General features: G+C 43.2%; 1 protein-coding gene across 1 annotated transcript; it reads right to left on the bottom strand.

Moving 5' to 3' along the window:
• Positions 1-1,646: 1,646 nt before the first annotated feature.
• On the bottom strand, positions 1,647-2,291 carry LOC104412374 (claudin-3). The gene has a single exon (XM_010023083.1). The coding sequence runs from the start codon at positions 2,289-2,291 to the stop codon at positions 1,647-1,649; it is 645 nt and encodes a 214-aa protein (XP_010021385.1).
• Between the last annotated feature and the right edge of the window lie 13,138 nt (positions 2,292-15,429).

Below are 15,429 nucleotides of genomic sequence, written 5' to 3'. Positions count from 1 at the left end.
CTATTAAATTTCTTGCCTTCATTGAAACACCACTTGAAAGTGCTTTACAGCATTGTAAACAGTCAAAAGATAAATCCTTGCAGCAGATGAAAAAATTACCAATGATGAGATAAACTGCTGTTTTGGAAGAGACTGGAAGATGCGAGAGGAAACGAAGGTGCTGTAGAGATTCTGTATAAACAGACAGTACAGCAAAGTCAAGATGGTGTGGAAGATGTGGAGGAAAAACTAGACTTCTAGGACAAGATGAGGTAGTAGCAGCCACAAGCAATCAGACCTGGTTTGCTGGTGTTTTACCTTTTCTTGCAATGTACAAGAATTATTTCATTTTTGTTACATTTTCTTTTATTCTTCCTCTGAATACATTTGGTTTTAGAAAATGGAGGACAATGAAAAGAGTAAAACTAAAATTACTTAGATTCCTGTAGCATTTCTTTAGAAGTGTAATAACTTTTTGAGGAATCTGTTTTCAAGAGATCATCAGTCTTTCAGCACTGTTTATTCATTCCTTCCAACCTCTTTATTTTTCTTTAACTGCCCTTATTGCAGCATTTGTGACGTTTCTCCTTTGTTGTTGTTTATTTTTTAATGGCACTGGCATATGAAATGCCACTTAAGTGACAGATTAATTTCACTGAGCTTTATCTAGCTTAGGCAAAGTTTGCTTGTGTACACCAGAGTTAGCAACTGTAGTTGTTTACAGGCATTACAGTAGGTTAAGAGAAACAGGTTTTTAGGGAGCATGTCATCTCCCAGCTATTCTAGGCATCTGTTTTGGAAAAAAGACTGTCTTTGTCTCTAAATTGACGATAAACAGAACCTGAAGTGACCAGTTTTGGTACAGATGTCTCCATCAGATGAATCGTACCCTGAAAGTTGTACTGAATATTCCTGGTTACTGAGAGCACTGATTTTACTGGCAGTTTTGTAATAACTTGTAGAAGTTGTTTCCGTCTTTTGCAATACCTTTGGATTTGGTGAAGTGTCTGATGAAGAAGCAAACACTTGCAGACTTTTTGGCTCGACCTAAGTGAGGAACTAAGCTCACCTTGCCCACAGGCAAACATGTTGCAACATAAGATGCAAATAGCTTGAAAGAAAAATAGAAGCATTAAAGACTTGTCTCTTTATGTGCCCTCAAGGAAGAGGAGAAACTAGCAACACCTTCATAAGACAATTCAGGGAAGACTCTGACACAACCATGGTGACACTCATATCATTGGTATTAAAAGTCTTGATGTGTCACAAAACATACTTAGCTACAGAAGTAATTAAATAATGGACAAAATAGCTTAGTACCAACAAGGAAACAAGTTCACATTTAATGTATTTTTCACATTTTTCTAATAGGACAGTCAGTTCAGAGTCAACTCTTTGAGCACGGTGAATACCTTGCACGAAAAATAAATTAATCAATAACATTTGTACATAAAAAAGAGGACAACTGGTAAAACTTAACCACAGGTGTTGTTCAACGGCAGTCATCTCAAAGATGAGTAATTCAGCTGGTTCATATACAAAATACTGTGGCTACTATAGACAAAAATCAAATTCTGCAGTGCTTTGATTATAAAGCCCCTTGTGCTGCCATCCTTATCTCTCGACTATGCTCTTGTTCTGAGACAGCTTGGAGGGGATTTATCCTGTCAGCATTTTGTGATAGTGTTTGTGGTCACCGGAAATCTGTACAAGAGAGAAAAAATCCCACTTAGCAGCAGGAGGATGACAGCTACAATCCCGACAGGAATGGCGGCACCGGCTTCCTGTGCCACTGGGCTGGAGGGCATGTAGTAAGAAGGAGGAAAAGCAATGCTCTGGTTGTGTGTTACAGAATAGAAATTCCAGCTCACGGGAATCAGGACGCATAGACCAGCAAATATGTAGAAGCAGCCACCCACCAGGAAGAAACGGGTAATAAGAGCTTTGTGAGGTATTCCCATATAAACATTCCTCAGAGCAAAGATTGTGGCAGTCAGTCCCAGCAAGCCCATGAACATGGCGATCAACAGGAGCCCCTGAGCGGCGTAGATTTCGGCGGGGATGGAGGAGTCATAGCCACTGAATTTATGGCAGAACTGTTCTTTATAGCCAGGTGAGACCTGAAAGTAACTGATGAAGCAGACTTTCCAAATCCCCACCCAGGCAATGCCGGAGGAGATGATGGTGGTGTTGGCCACGTGCCACACTCTCCATTCCACAGTTCCCATTGAAACTGTGCATAGGATCCAGCCTACCGTACCAAGAGCAAAGGCGGCGAGCTGGAGGTGCGAGCTGCTGACCAGGGAGCTCATCCTCCTGAGGTCTTCTGCTCTGTCGCAGACACAATTGCCATGTGAAGTGAGAGAGGCACTGGAAAGAAACAGTATAAGATTACAAAGGCAATTGTTATTTGGGTGAATAGGTGAACCTAATAGTGAAAAAGAAAAAGCAGGAGTGAATGTGTGTACAGAGGGAGGATGGTACTCATCTTTCCCCAGCTGTAATAGGTGGTTGAAGTTTAATGTCGTGGACAAATAACATCTAGGTTTTATTCAGAATATGTCATTGTATCACAAGGAGAAGAATGGGTCTCTGATTAGCTCCCATTACAATCTCCTTTTTACATCCACAACAGGAAAATTCACATCTTTTTCCAAGCTATTTGCTTCCTTGGTAATTAACCATTATGTTCAAAGATCTTCATACGCATTATTTATAATCAGATTACTGGCTAGTAGAAAGTAAATCTGACAAAATCTTCAGGATCCTGGCTGTGCAAGAGATCCTTCAGATCAGCCACAGGAGCCATGCTTCGTGCTTCATGCTTCTCTCTCCTGGCAGCTGTGTTTTCAGTGCAGCAGCCCAACCTGAACAGACTTTTGCTTTTGTGCTGCCCTGTCTGAGAGCTGCTGTGACCAGCCTTGGTCACAAAACACCGTAGTTCAGAGACAAGAGCAAATCCAGGCCACAGAATCTAATACTTTGGCCATTTTTAGATTATTTAACCATGACTATGTTAGCAAGAACACTTGGATTAATCAGAAATACAATGCTCTGCGGAGGGGCTGGAGCCTGGCTGTGCTGCCATTGCTTTCTCACTCTCAAACTTTAACCAAGATTTCTTTAGTGTTTCCCCTTTGCAAATCACACTCATTCATAACCTGTGCAACTTCTCCAGTTCAAATCATCCTAGCACTGCAGTGGAAAAGATTTTAGTCATTTAGCTTAGTAACAGAATTTAGTTTGTTTGTTTGTTTGTTAGGGGTTTTGTTTTGTACATTCTAAGTGCAAATTAGGTGTTTATTCTAATTTAATAAAAATAATCTGATGATCTCCCACGTCTTTCGTACAACCTTCTGAACAACTATAGGAATCAGAGAAGATGTGGCCTTGAATTTATCATGTAGATCTGAAAGGTTCTAGGGGTCTTTTTATTTTATGAGCTATCTAAAATACTTTTAATTCCTGGTTTCATTGAATTCAAGACTGGATAAATACTGCGCACTCTAATAAGAAGGTAGATCTGCAACTATGTGTTGTTACTAAAGCAGTAACTTTTCTATTTACTTAAGCTGACAGAATCAGTTGGTGGTACAACCTAATTGCAAAAATCCATCTGTGGAAATCTTAACTAAAAAATATCTTTTTAACAATGTAGCCTTAAGCAAACACTGTCCATCATCTCATACCAGTGCCTACCGTATACTTACTTCAGTCCTGGAGCTGATGCCACTGACAAGATGATGGGATGGGGTGGTTTTTAATGCAAGCCAAACTCAGCAACATCTGCAGTTCTATCATTTTGGCCTCCCACTTCATCTGTGTATCTCCGAAAGGACTGATTTCCTGTGGGACATATTAATCTTCATTATTGCAAATGTACATTTAATCCTTTCCCGCATGAAGGAAATTGCTCTGGAATAGCCTCCTGTGTTTTATCTACTTAAACAGAAACCAGTTTATAAATGCTTTCTCGATCTGCTACATTATTTACAAAGTGATTATACCCCCTCTGTCTAATTAACAGTTAACCAGCCACACAGCACGTTAGTGGCCCCACAGGGCATTTTCCCGCATGAAGGAAATTGCTCTGGAATAGCCTCCTGTGTTTTATCTACTTAAACAGAAACCAGTTTATAAATGCTTTCTTGATCTGCTACATTATTTACAAAGTGATTATACCCCCTCTGTCTAATTTAACAGTTAACCAGCCACACAGCAAGTTAGTAGCCCCACCAGGGCATTAAGAATGGTTTTCTTTCTGTTCCACCTCAAAACAGCGTTGTTTTTGTACACATCTAGTGATGGAAAGATGATAGACAGGAGAGAGAGTGACCAAAGGAGGTCTGCACTGTCTCCTTTTGCTTATGTTTGATCAGTTGTGCACACAGAGGCCAAGTCTCAATCATATTGAAGTACCATTTTGTGCAGAGCCCGTATTTCTGTAACACTTTTTGTATACATCATAAGTAGTTGTTTAAACAACTTGCTGCTATCAAGGTCATAAAAGATAGGCAAGCCAGCCAATCCGTGTCATTGAGAGCTGCTAAGAGAATGGCATCAGTGTACATCTTCAGAGACTGAATTTACTCACCTGTCTGCTCACAGATTGCATCTATGATTACTGAGCCCTCTATCAAAGCTTCATGTGCTAAGCTACTTCGCGTGATGTCTAGAATTGAATTATAAAACTAAATAATAGGAAAATTCTTTTTTCCTGTGGGATTCACAAAATCCACAGAAGCAGCAAATGCACAGGATGAACGAATTCAAGGCTTACACAAAAATTCTGAAAACGCTGGTGAGTAACCGGCTAACAAAGATGGGCTTTAGATGAGGTACCAAATGTCTAGACACAAAACATTGCTAATGTAGGAAACGATTCATTTTGGCTCATATCTCCATACCCTGACCCCTGTAACTTGCTTGATCTAACCTGGAATCACTGACAAATCAAGAGCAAAATCAAGGTGACAAAGAAATACCTTTGAGGCCGATGATGAAGTAGAATTACAATTCTCATACCTGCCTCTTTTGGAAAATTAGAAGCCTGTACTTAGGACCTCTTGGTGTTAAGATTCAGCAAGAACATAAAGAACAAAATGTCAAGGTGAAATAGTTACAGGAATTTGCTTATCATATGAAAACATGTCAAAATTAAAACAAAGATCTAGTACTCATTCCAGTCTCTATCATTATGAATATTAATAAACACACAGTAGGTTTTACATCAAATGAGACCAGATACATATTGCTTGCCAAAAACAATTGATTTTAAGGGAAGGCATTGGATAACAACATACTTAGTTTCAAGCTTCTGACATAAACCTGGGCATCGCTGGAGGTTGCAGCATCGGGCATCCCATGGGACGAGGGCATCCCACTGCTGCGACCCAGCCGGAGCACCAGCCCAGGTCACGCCATGTGACCGCCTGCCAGCGGGCAAAGAGCACCGGGGGAGCTCGTTTCCCCCTAAATGCAAAGAGACACGTTTATTTTCCAGGACTCCGCTGCGCAAACACATCCAAGTCGGGGGGGAGACTTTTCTCTGGCAGATGCCAAGTAAAACCGGGAATGAGCTGCAGAGGGCGTCTCCCTCCAGGATTTCACCCATCCCGACGGCTCCCTGGCTGTGAGAGGGAAGGGGATGGGAAAGAGAAAAAGGCGAGACGCTGCCGAAGCCTCCCCCCATGCGAGATGAACTCAGCTCCAACACCAGCAGGCCCTTCCTGTCGGTTTCAAAGACAGAGGCATCCCCTTCGGAAAGGAAGACCTGGATCCCCCACTAACTTGTCATTCACATAAAAAAGCGAAGAAATAATTTTCTTTAATGAAACCTTTTGGTCCCTGAGCAAATGCCCTTTCCAGCCTTCTGAGAGAAAAATGTGACACTTCAGTCCCTGCATGTTTCAAGCTATATTGGATAAAATACAGCTCAAAGTCCAGATCATATGGCAGTCTGTGCTAACACAGACAGTATTGGCATAATCTGTTGGTTGGTTTCATGCTTTAGTAATCATATAAGTATTTTTAACTAATTTGATTAGTATAGTAAGATTACCTATGTGCTTTGAATAATACAATGATATAACACGATCACTCTATGGAATTTCCTAAGGCAAACGAACTCAGCATGAATTCAGCCAGCTACAGGAGGTCTTCTGGATAATTAGTTGGTGTTGCTGGCATGTGGCTCTTGATTTGGAAGCTCACTCAGTTTTCAGCATCCAATGTTTGCATGCCAGCTATGCCACGGAATGGAGGTAGCCTGCAAAGGCAATCTTGCCAGGAGGAACGAGCTAGGCCTATGCGGTGTGTATGCCAGTGGATCAAAAAGCACGACTGAAAACACTTTTCACCCAAAGAAGCAAGTCAAGTAGTGGCTATAGTTCTATCTCAGTGCCCCACGATTTCATCATTTTCATTTAAAATTGATTCAGTCCAATCCACAAGCATTCCAGCAGCTTCTGGGGACAGCCTTTGGAAAGTCCAGAAATGAGAGCTAAAAAAGGAGAGCTACTTCTATAAGCTTCTCACCCGATAGTCCCTTGCTATCATTTTATCTCCTAATACGTCTTTCATTTCCTTCCCTTCATGGATGTATTTTTAACTAAACACCCTACCTGAGTAAAAGCAACCTGTAAACTTGCCAGCATGCGATGGAAATTTGAGAGAGAAGAGAGAAGCTAATGGTAAAAGATGATACATGCTAGTGAATTCAGCCAAATACAGAAACGTCAAGGATCCTTTTGTATTTACTGTTTATTTTTATTTAAATCAAGCACTGCACAGTGAGTAGTCTGTTTATAGAAAGTGTGTTGAGCCACTGCTTGTATTCTTGGGACAGAATGAAACAGGATTTTTCCCCTCTTAGCTACAAGAAACAGATGAGGATGCCCAGGAGCTGTGTTGACTTTCCTACAACTGCAAGCTTGCTTCTAGGAGAAAAAATGGAGCAAGCTGCTCTCCCAAATGCCAAGTGTTTCACAGAGGGTTTTTGGGGTCATCTGTGCATGAGGCTTACCTTTAGAAAGACTAAAAAGAAATGCTGTGGTTGGAGAGATAAGAGCCTGTTCTTTGTGGCCACAGTCCCCCCTCCTCGTGTTCTCAGCAGCAAACAGAAATGGAGCTGTGCTTGAAATTTTGTCAGCGCTTCTTTTACTTCCAGTAATTGCTAGTGACAAAAGGCTGGGGCTGTGATACCAGTTCTCAGAGCAGAGAAACCTAAATGGCACCAAATGCATTTCACTCCTGGAATTAATACTTGGTCCTCTGAAAAGCAATTTTACTTCCATTCAGCAGTCCGTACGCATCAGCTGGGTTTCAGATCTGCTTTCTAAAACTCAACCTGCCTTAAGCTCCTGAAAGAAAGATTTGTAAAAGCTGCAGGTAAATGCAGGGAAAACAGTTAGCATGCTTTCTTAATTAGTGCATTTAAACATAATTGGGCTCTTCAGGTTACTGGGTCTCAAACTCCCTCATGGGGTGAGGGCCTGTGCCAGGAGCTGATGTCCGTCTTGTGAGGGGCATAAGAGAGTGCCCCCAACTGCACAATCACCAGCAAGACTTCTTAAATGCATCAGTTCATATGCATGAGCTCCAGAAAGCAGAGGGAAGGAAGCCCCAAAGCTCGCCAGTCCTGGTGTCTGGTACAGAGAAAACAACACTAAGGGGTCAGAAGTGTGACTAAGGCAACCGCATCCAGGTCCCAGAGAGCTCGCTCATGAGCGGGAAGATGAGGGCACTAAATACAGGCCCCTCATGAGATGTTCCCTAGCAAGAGCCACCTCCCAGCCAAAAGAAAAGGAACTGATGCTGCCTGGTGCCTGTGTGAGAAATGAAGAACACCCAAAGCACCCAGAGCATCTGCCTGGATGTGCTGCACGGGCACCCATTGAGGGGGAACAAGCACTGCCCGTGTGAGCGTGCATATGGAACTGCCCGCAGAGGGGGACCTGGAGAGCACGCAACCTGCACACCGCAACCTGATGATGAGAGTTTCTTTGCAGACACTGGGTGGGTGGTTGAAAGAAGAGCTTTCCGAAAGGATGGGAGACAATACTTGTTTCTTTGTAAGTGACAGCACAGCTACATCACAATATGCTACAAAACATAACAATAGAAGAGCGAGGTGTGAGCCTCCCTGCCTGCAGCCTGTCTGCCTGTTGAGAGGCAGTTTTGCTTTAGGAATTTCACTGCAACTTACGAATACCTTGAAGAGAAAGTTCATGATAAATTCTTCCTACATTAAATACGCACAAAGTTATTTTTCCCAGCCCATGTAAGCAGGAATTAATTTATTTCCTTTTCTTTTTTTCATTCTTTAAGCAAATATTTTTGCCTTGGACGTGCCAGACACCGCACTCATTTTGAAATTAACACTGAAATCCTGCTTTCGTAAAGATTTATAGCCAAGATGCAGCTTTATTGGTCTACACCGGACATGGTTTACTAACCAAATCCTTTGTTCAGTCTAAGTCTTGCAGCAGAAAAGGAGTCTAAAACAACCCCAACAGCACAGTAATTAAGAAGGTCTCTTCTTAGCAATATCCTTATGATTTAATGCTTGAAAACTTAGTTCTTCAGTTCCCAGTTGGGAAAACATTCCTTATAGGAAACAAATAAATATTTCAATCTCTCCCCATCTGTTCTCTATCAGCACTTCATAAAATATGTCGTATTAAAAAAAAAAGGAGACTTACTTCTGTGGGTCTGCGAGTTGCCTGAGGCTTTGAAGCAGTGTCAGCTGCATGGAGCGAGTTCCAGAAAGGAGGTGGAAAAAAATGCCCCTGCAAATTTGTCTGACTTGTTACGTTACCAAATAGGTACCTCACAGTTCCTTGTCACTCTCCCACTAAGTTAACAAAGATGTAGGAAGTCAGTTAATCATTAACATATTATAAAAATATGAGAGCTTTCTCATATGCCATCTTTTCTCATTGCTCTAAAGCCCTTACAAAGCACAGGGATAACTCCCATGGAAACCCCAGTTTTCTGTAAGCTTCCCTTTCAGAAAATCTGCCTTTGTGATGACAAGATTCTCCAGCCTGCAGCCACCACAGTGTCCCGGCCTGAAGGACACACAATTCTCCTCTGAAAGAAAATGAAATTATTTCATGACCCTTTATTCTTTGTTAGGAGTTTTCCTCCTGCACTTATGCAACCCAAATTAGTGCGCCTCTGCTGTGGGAAGAAATAGAGGGGAGAAGGAGGAGGTTTTCTGAGGAGTGAACTCAAGTTGCACTGGTCTCTTTTTGGACTGTGGTTGGCAGTACCCGCACATGAGTACAAATAGTACCACGATTTCGATCTCAGATGCTTTTTAAAAAGAACAAAAACAACACCTTTTTTTTTTTTTTAATAAATTATGCTATATTTGCCTTGCTCTGTGGTTTTCCCAGGAATGTAAACAGTGATTCTTACAAATTGTAGGAGAGTTCCTAACTCTGCTCTGGTTTCTCCTCTTCAAAACCTAGAACAGCAATGTTAAACTCCAATGATGCACTGGCTTCTACAGTGGGAAGATATTTCCAAAGCTGGTGTTGAAAGTCGAGGAAGTTGATTTCATGGAAGTACCCTGAAACGGGAAGCCCTCATCAAAAACTTCTTCACACCTCTAACACACACCGTGGCTGCTCATTGCCACCACTGAAGAGGGCTTTAAAATGGCACTAGTCCGTAGCCTTCAGCTTTCTGCATCGCCTTTAATCCAGCTCCCCACCTCTCTTGCTGTACCTTCCAGCTGATGTAGATTCACTGGTCTCATGTGCAGATGGCACAGCCCGGCCATGGCCACACAGTCTCACCTTCTTCTGCAGCTCACCACCCAGCTGGGATCTCCTCTCTGGCTGGTCATGGCTAGATGGTGTTAGTTTATTGCACAGCCAAATGCAGCTACTCAGGCTTTGCTGTAGCATACCAAAAGCCCCTGGCACGTATAGACCCCGGCGGGCTTGCTGTCATGTGTTAGACTTGAGTATAGCTTTTTGACATGGTGACGGCTCTCCTGATTCAGAAGGACAGCATCCTGGGGCAGGAGGCAGCTGGCAGATAGGTTCCTTTTCTTGGGTTTAATAATTGTGTGAGACAAAATTTGCAGGCAAACCTATTGCTGATTTTACACATGAAGCTGCCGCATGCAGCCCATCTGCCAACTGTGTGATAGGAGTGGCACCCCCTTCGGTAATTCTAGAACAACACTCCTTTGCCCCCCAAATTCTGTATGTCTGACATATTTCTTCTCGGTCACAAAAACCCATTATGATGTTTTAAAGATTAAATTGTACAGAAATATAATGACTTTGATGTATTTGTCAACCACCATCAAGGCAGTGAAGTTTAATTCAACTGGAAATCTACAGCCTGTGATAGCATAACCAGCAGCATAAGCATCATTACATTAGTGAGAAATATAATGCACACAAAATGGAATGAAAGCAAGATAAGAAGCAAACAACAGTAGTAAGTGGTTTTCTTCTCAGTATATGATTATGAGTTCTATAAATGTGTTCCATTTTGGTGTACTAGTGACAAATTATTAGGAAGCAGATGGAAATGAAGTAAGTTTCTGAATGCCTTATTTAAAGGAATCCATTTTACACGTCAGATTTTATTGTTCATTGAATGCCAATGGTTATAATACTTTATTGGGCAGAAAACGTTTGCTTTCTTCCTCCTGTGGCCTTGACCCAAAGCACACTGAAATCAGTGGGAATAATTCTGCTGACTTCAAAGACCTTTACATCAAGCCTGGTCCCTTCTGTGGTTTACAATTTCACTGCTAAATACCACAGAACAGGAAATGTTTGTTTCAAGTTATTTCTCCTTTCATTTGCCACATTGGGAAAACAGCCTGAAATCAAGATGCTGTGCAAGATACGTTGCCCAGCAAGTGGTATCAAACAGGCAGCTCACAGAGCCCCGTAAACAGCTCGGAGGCTCGGGTACAAGCGCTTTCTCGCTTCTTGTTTTGAGACAAAGGTTACCTCTCCGCAGGAACACAGCAGCCTCCCTGCGTGCAGCTTGCCAGCCTGTGGTCAGTGAACTGGGGATTACAGTTGTTCCATCCTCACTCTTCATCACCACTTCTCCTCAGCAGATCAGCAGAGCAGCACCTCTCCAAATCCAACACTGAACCAAAGTGTGGGCCTCTAAAAACCGCAGCTTGAGTCTGAGGAAAATATTTACATAAACACCTTTCCTAACGGCGTGTATTTGTGGTGTCCTTTGGAACCTGGGAAATTCAGAAATCAGACAAACAACGTGACCGAATTCAACAGAACTCTAATGACAGAGGGCTTCACAGCCCAGCATTTTGCCTGTGCCCATTTTGACTATGCCTCTCCAGACACAGATCACACATATACTGCCAACAGTATGTTAAATGTCATCGAAAAGCTGGACACTTAAAAGACGAGGATGCATTTTCAGAGTGCACAATAATTGCATTGCAGTTGTTGCCCCACCATTGAGGCTAATCCCATAACAGTCCACTGGACACCTGCATGGATAAACTCTACAGCTGTTGCAATAACAAACACCCAAAAGCAAGACGAGCTTTTGAAGGGGTTAAAATCCCTTGCACTTCATTGTGCATGCCCTGGGAAGGGGGAAGTCAGCTTCCAGGCCAGGGGTTTGGGGCTCCTGTTGCAATACGGGTGGAGGTGGCCAGCAGTGGTGGGATGGACGGCCACAGCAGGCTCCGAACACCACCCTGGGGCAGGGGTGCTCTTGTCATAGTGCAGCAAAGGGCTCAGTTGTTAAACAGCTGGACTTTTGCTCTTAGAGTGGTTATCGCTCTCTTCCTCCTGCCAAGCCTGCTTAGGGCTGGGACCATGCAGCCCAGGGCTTGCCTCTGAAGAGAGGCACCCACTGCCAAGCTCAACAGGCTCCACAGGGAAACACCGCACATTATCACATACTCAACTCAACCCCAAACTACGTTCACCTCATTCATAGCTGCCAGCGGGTGCTGCTTGCTTTTGTGGTTGATCCCATCAGCTGGGAGGTTCTCTGGCTCCAGAGAAGTTGGTAACCATGTTGTTGTGCTGCTGCCATTATGACATGTTAGCTCTGTTTGTATTTTTTCTGTCCAGCGTGGGTGAAATTTAAACACATTTTAGTCTAGCACTGCAGTAGACTTAAATTATGAGACATTTTACATTGTTCCTCCTAGCAACAGAGACAGCATTCAACGCCCAGTTTAGGTATTGGAAGCTGGAGAGCCATGTCTGGATTTGCTTCGTTCCAAACACAGCACTAGTATCCCTGTTGATGGTCAAATACTTGTTTAGTGCTTCTTCTATCCGGACTATGTCAGAGACCTTTCGCTCACCTTCAATGCCACCAGTAGCGTCGTCAGACTCCCTGATGATGCAGTAATAACTCTTCTTTTGTCCTTAACTTTTCCTGGATTGCCCTTATAACTTAGCTGGAAAAGTTGCAGAAACTTCCTATGAAGAAGTTGACCCTTTTACTATTGGTCAGTTAAAACCAAGGGGGAAATAGGAACACACAACACACAGCTGCCCAGGTTATCTCCGGCGTGGGTTGTTTAGATGTTTTCTCCAGAGGTCAGGAACCACAGATCCTTTGGAATGGGCTCAGCATGAGGTTTTGAAGCAAAATTGAGATGACAGTTACAGACGTGATAATTTCAAGCGTGACGATCTCACTGTGATTGTGACCCAGCAAGGGGCTGATTTAAAACCAGAAGAATTTGCCTTTGGCTTAGCAAGAAACTGATGTTTTTCTCCTGGAGATGCGGAACACAAAAGCTCACGTGCACAAAATGAAGGGCTGCTAAAATTACATGCACTCTTGTGGCTTGGGTAGGCTTCTGGTTATTCCCAGGTACCCAAAGTAGGTAGTTCAGTGCTTAACAAAGACATTTCCCTCAGACCTGCTGACATGTTGGAGCTGGTGGAAAAGACCACCTGATGGGAGGATGTTATCAACACGTTACACTCTGCCTGGGCAGCATTTCTGCTCTGCGAGAGCTGTTACAACACTGGGCTTTTTTCACGTCATTGACGCTGCCTTAGCAGCTTGTGCTTATTGACCCTTAGAAGTCACAAGACAATCGAATTCCTATAAATTGTCACTGAAGGAAATGAAACCAAGAGATCAATAGAAACCTGGCGTCCTGTCATGTGGGTTTTAAAGCTTTACAAAGCAACTGCCTGCGTAAATCACCGGGCACTATAAAGTCCTACTTTAGGAGAAACATGTGACTCACTGGTTGCTCACTAGATGATCATGGCTATGGCCTTGGCTAGAAGAACTTCAGGATCATTACTGACAACCCTACAAGGGTTGCTGTGCCTTTGGCCCCCTTCCTGGTTACTATCATAGCTAAACAATGACTGTGATCTTTCAACTGACCAGTCCCCATCTAACATGGATGCAGTAGGAAACCGACACAAATGTTCTGGTGAGACAGAACGTAAAACTGGATTCTGCAGAAAGCAAAATAGATTCCTTAGGAACTACCTTATCACCACAAGCAGGGTGCCAGTGGGGAGCAGTCCTGTGAGGAGCTCCAGACAGGCAGATTCCTTAAATATGTGAAGGGCAGCTGCATTTCACAAGTGTTTTATTGCAGCAACTCTGCCTCAAAGGTAAGACGGCTCTACTTCTATCCTCGTGCTAGTCTGTCATTTGCCTGGGTGCTGGGGAAAGAGGTGTCAGCCTGTCCCTGCTTTGCTTTCCCTCCACGCATTCCATAGCCAGCTCACAAATTACAAGCACAGGAGACGAAAGGCCATCGATCCTCCAACGCTGTCTGCTCCAGCACACAGGGGAGGCAGTTGCAGAAAGTGGGGGCAACCACCTGGAAGGAGCCGATGAAGAGAGGTCAGTTTTATGTTGGCCCAGGGAAATGCTTTTACGGACGGCGAGATTTGTCAGTGCAGGCGCACTGGTAAGAGGCTCACCCATGTGCAATGCACGGTCTCAGTAAACATGAAGATAAACAAAAGCAAACTTAGGAACTAATCAGACCAGTATAAGGAGAAGAATTTGTGGCAGTTCCTGTAGGTGTACGTGCGGGGGGGTCTGTAATGGAAGAAGAAAGATTGTCTGAGATGTGCTGCCGGGAGCACTCAAGCCCGGTTGGTAAGCTGAGGGCTTGCAGACTCCCACCTACTGTGCTGACCTGTCAGCCTCCCAAAGCCACGCGTTATAATTACTTCTGCTCTTTTAAGACCCCAGTTATTAAAACTGTTGGCAATCTAAATATTTACCGAGGTAGTCACACCTTGGTACGTGACCGTGTAACGTAAGAACTGCAAACACGAAAGGTGCGTTTATGGTGACCATAAAATTTTCATTCCGAGTTTCCTGCCTTGCAGAGACCTAGCGCGGGACGTTCACACTGCACACAGCGCTGCACTGCTGCCACCCCGCAACACTGCCACTGATCTCCAGTTTCACGTCTGCCTTGTGCTCACTGGTACTCGATAGGTCTTTCTCTGCTAAATGAGTCTCATTTTGCCTGGCTGGGGAAGCACATACATAGTAACCTTTGAAACCCAGTTTTCACCAGTGAGAGTTTGAAACCCAGCTTTCATCAACCAGTTTCATCTCCGGTTTGGTCATTGCGAGACATTCTCCCTCCTCTACAATCACTTACAGTTAGTCTTTTCTCATGTTTTGCAGTTTCTCAACTCGTTTGCATTGGATGTGGATAGTAGAATAAGGCACGATACTTCAGAAAGCTTAGAAACTTTTCAGTAATATTGCATAGCACATTTCCAGTGTTCCTCTTCTCTTCCAAGACACTGTTTCAGCCATCTTCCTAAAGCTACAGCTCATATTAGCTGTTCATTCACCGAGTTTTTGAGAGTCGTTGTTCCCTGGCCTATATGCCACCACCTCGTTCATGTGCTCTCCATCACTTGTCTTTGCATGTTACTCTATGAAATGGCAATTTGTCTGAGCACACCCAGAAGTACCAATCTTACTCTATACAACTTTCCTCTCCCTTTGCCATATACATGGTGACTGTTACCAGTGCACCTCTTTCATAATCATCTCTCTTACTTGTGTGGTGGAACTGCCCATCACTTAAAAATGCTGGTCTAAATAACTCCACCTTTGCAGTACTAGTGTGATGAGAGAGTTTACTCACCTAGTTCTTTTTCCTCTCATTGCAGTAAAAATAGGAGGAAAAACTATTCTTTTACTTCTCAAACTATAAATGTATACAAACACACACAGATTTGGAGAAGAGAGTAACTGAAGAGTTTTGTCAGAATCTCTAGGTCTTGAACACCAGAGACATTTCTTCTGCATTCGAATCGAAAGGATTCAGTGTGTGCAGGCATTTGACAAACTGACCTGCAATTAATGCTGTGTGCCACAACACCTGGGCTTTTAGAATTTAATGGTGATTTAGGGACCTACGACATGGATTTCAGTGCCTAAATTAGATTTGTCTTTCTAGAGAAA

The sequence above is a fragment of the Nestor notabilis genome, unplaced genomic scaffold, assembly GCF_000696875.1.
Source record: "Nestor notabilis isolate BGI_N333 unplaced genomic scaffold, ASM69687v1 scaffold2761, whole genome shotgun sequence".
NCBI classification, from domain to species: Eukaryota; Metazoa; Chordata; class Aves; order Psittaciformes; family Psittacidae; genus Nestor; species Nestor notabilis.
The sequence above is the reverse complement of the archived record's forward strand: the minus strand, read 5'-3'. Positions and strand labels throughout refer to the sequence as shown.

Bases quoted from the DNA above. Each gene is read 5' to 3' on its own strand.
- LOC104412374 (XM_010023083.1), bottom strand. From the start codon at position 2,291: ATGAGCTCCCTGGTCAGCAGCTCGCACCTCCAGCTCGCCGCCTTTGCT.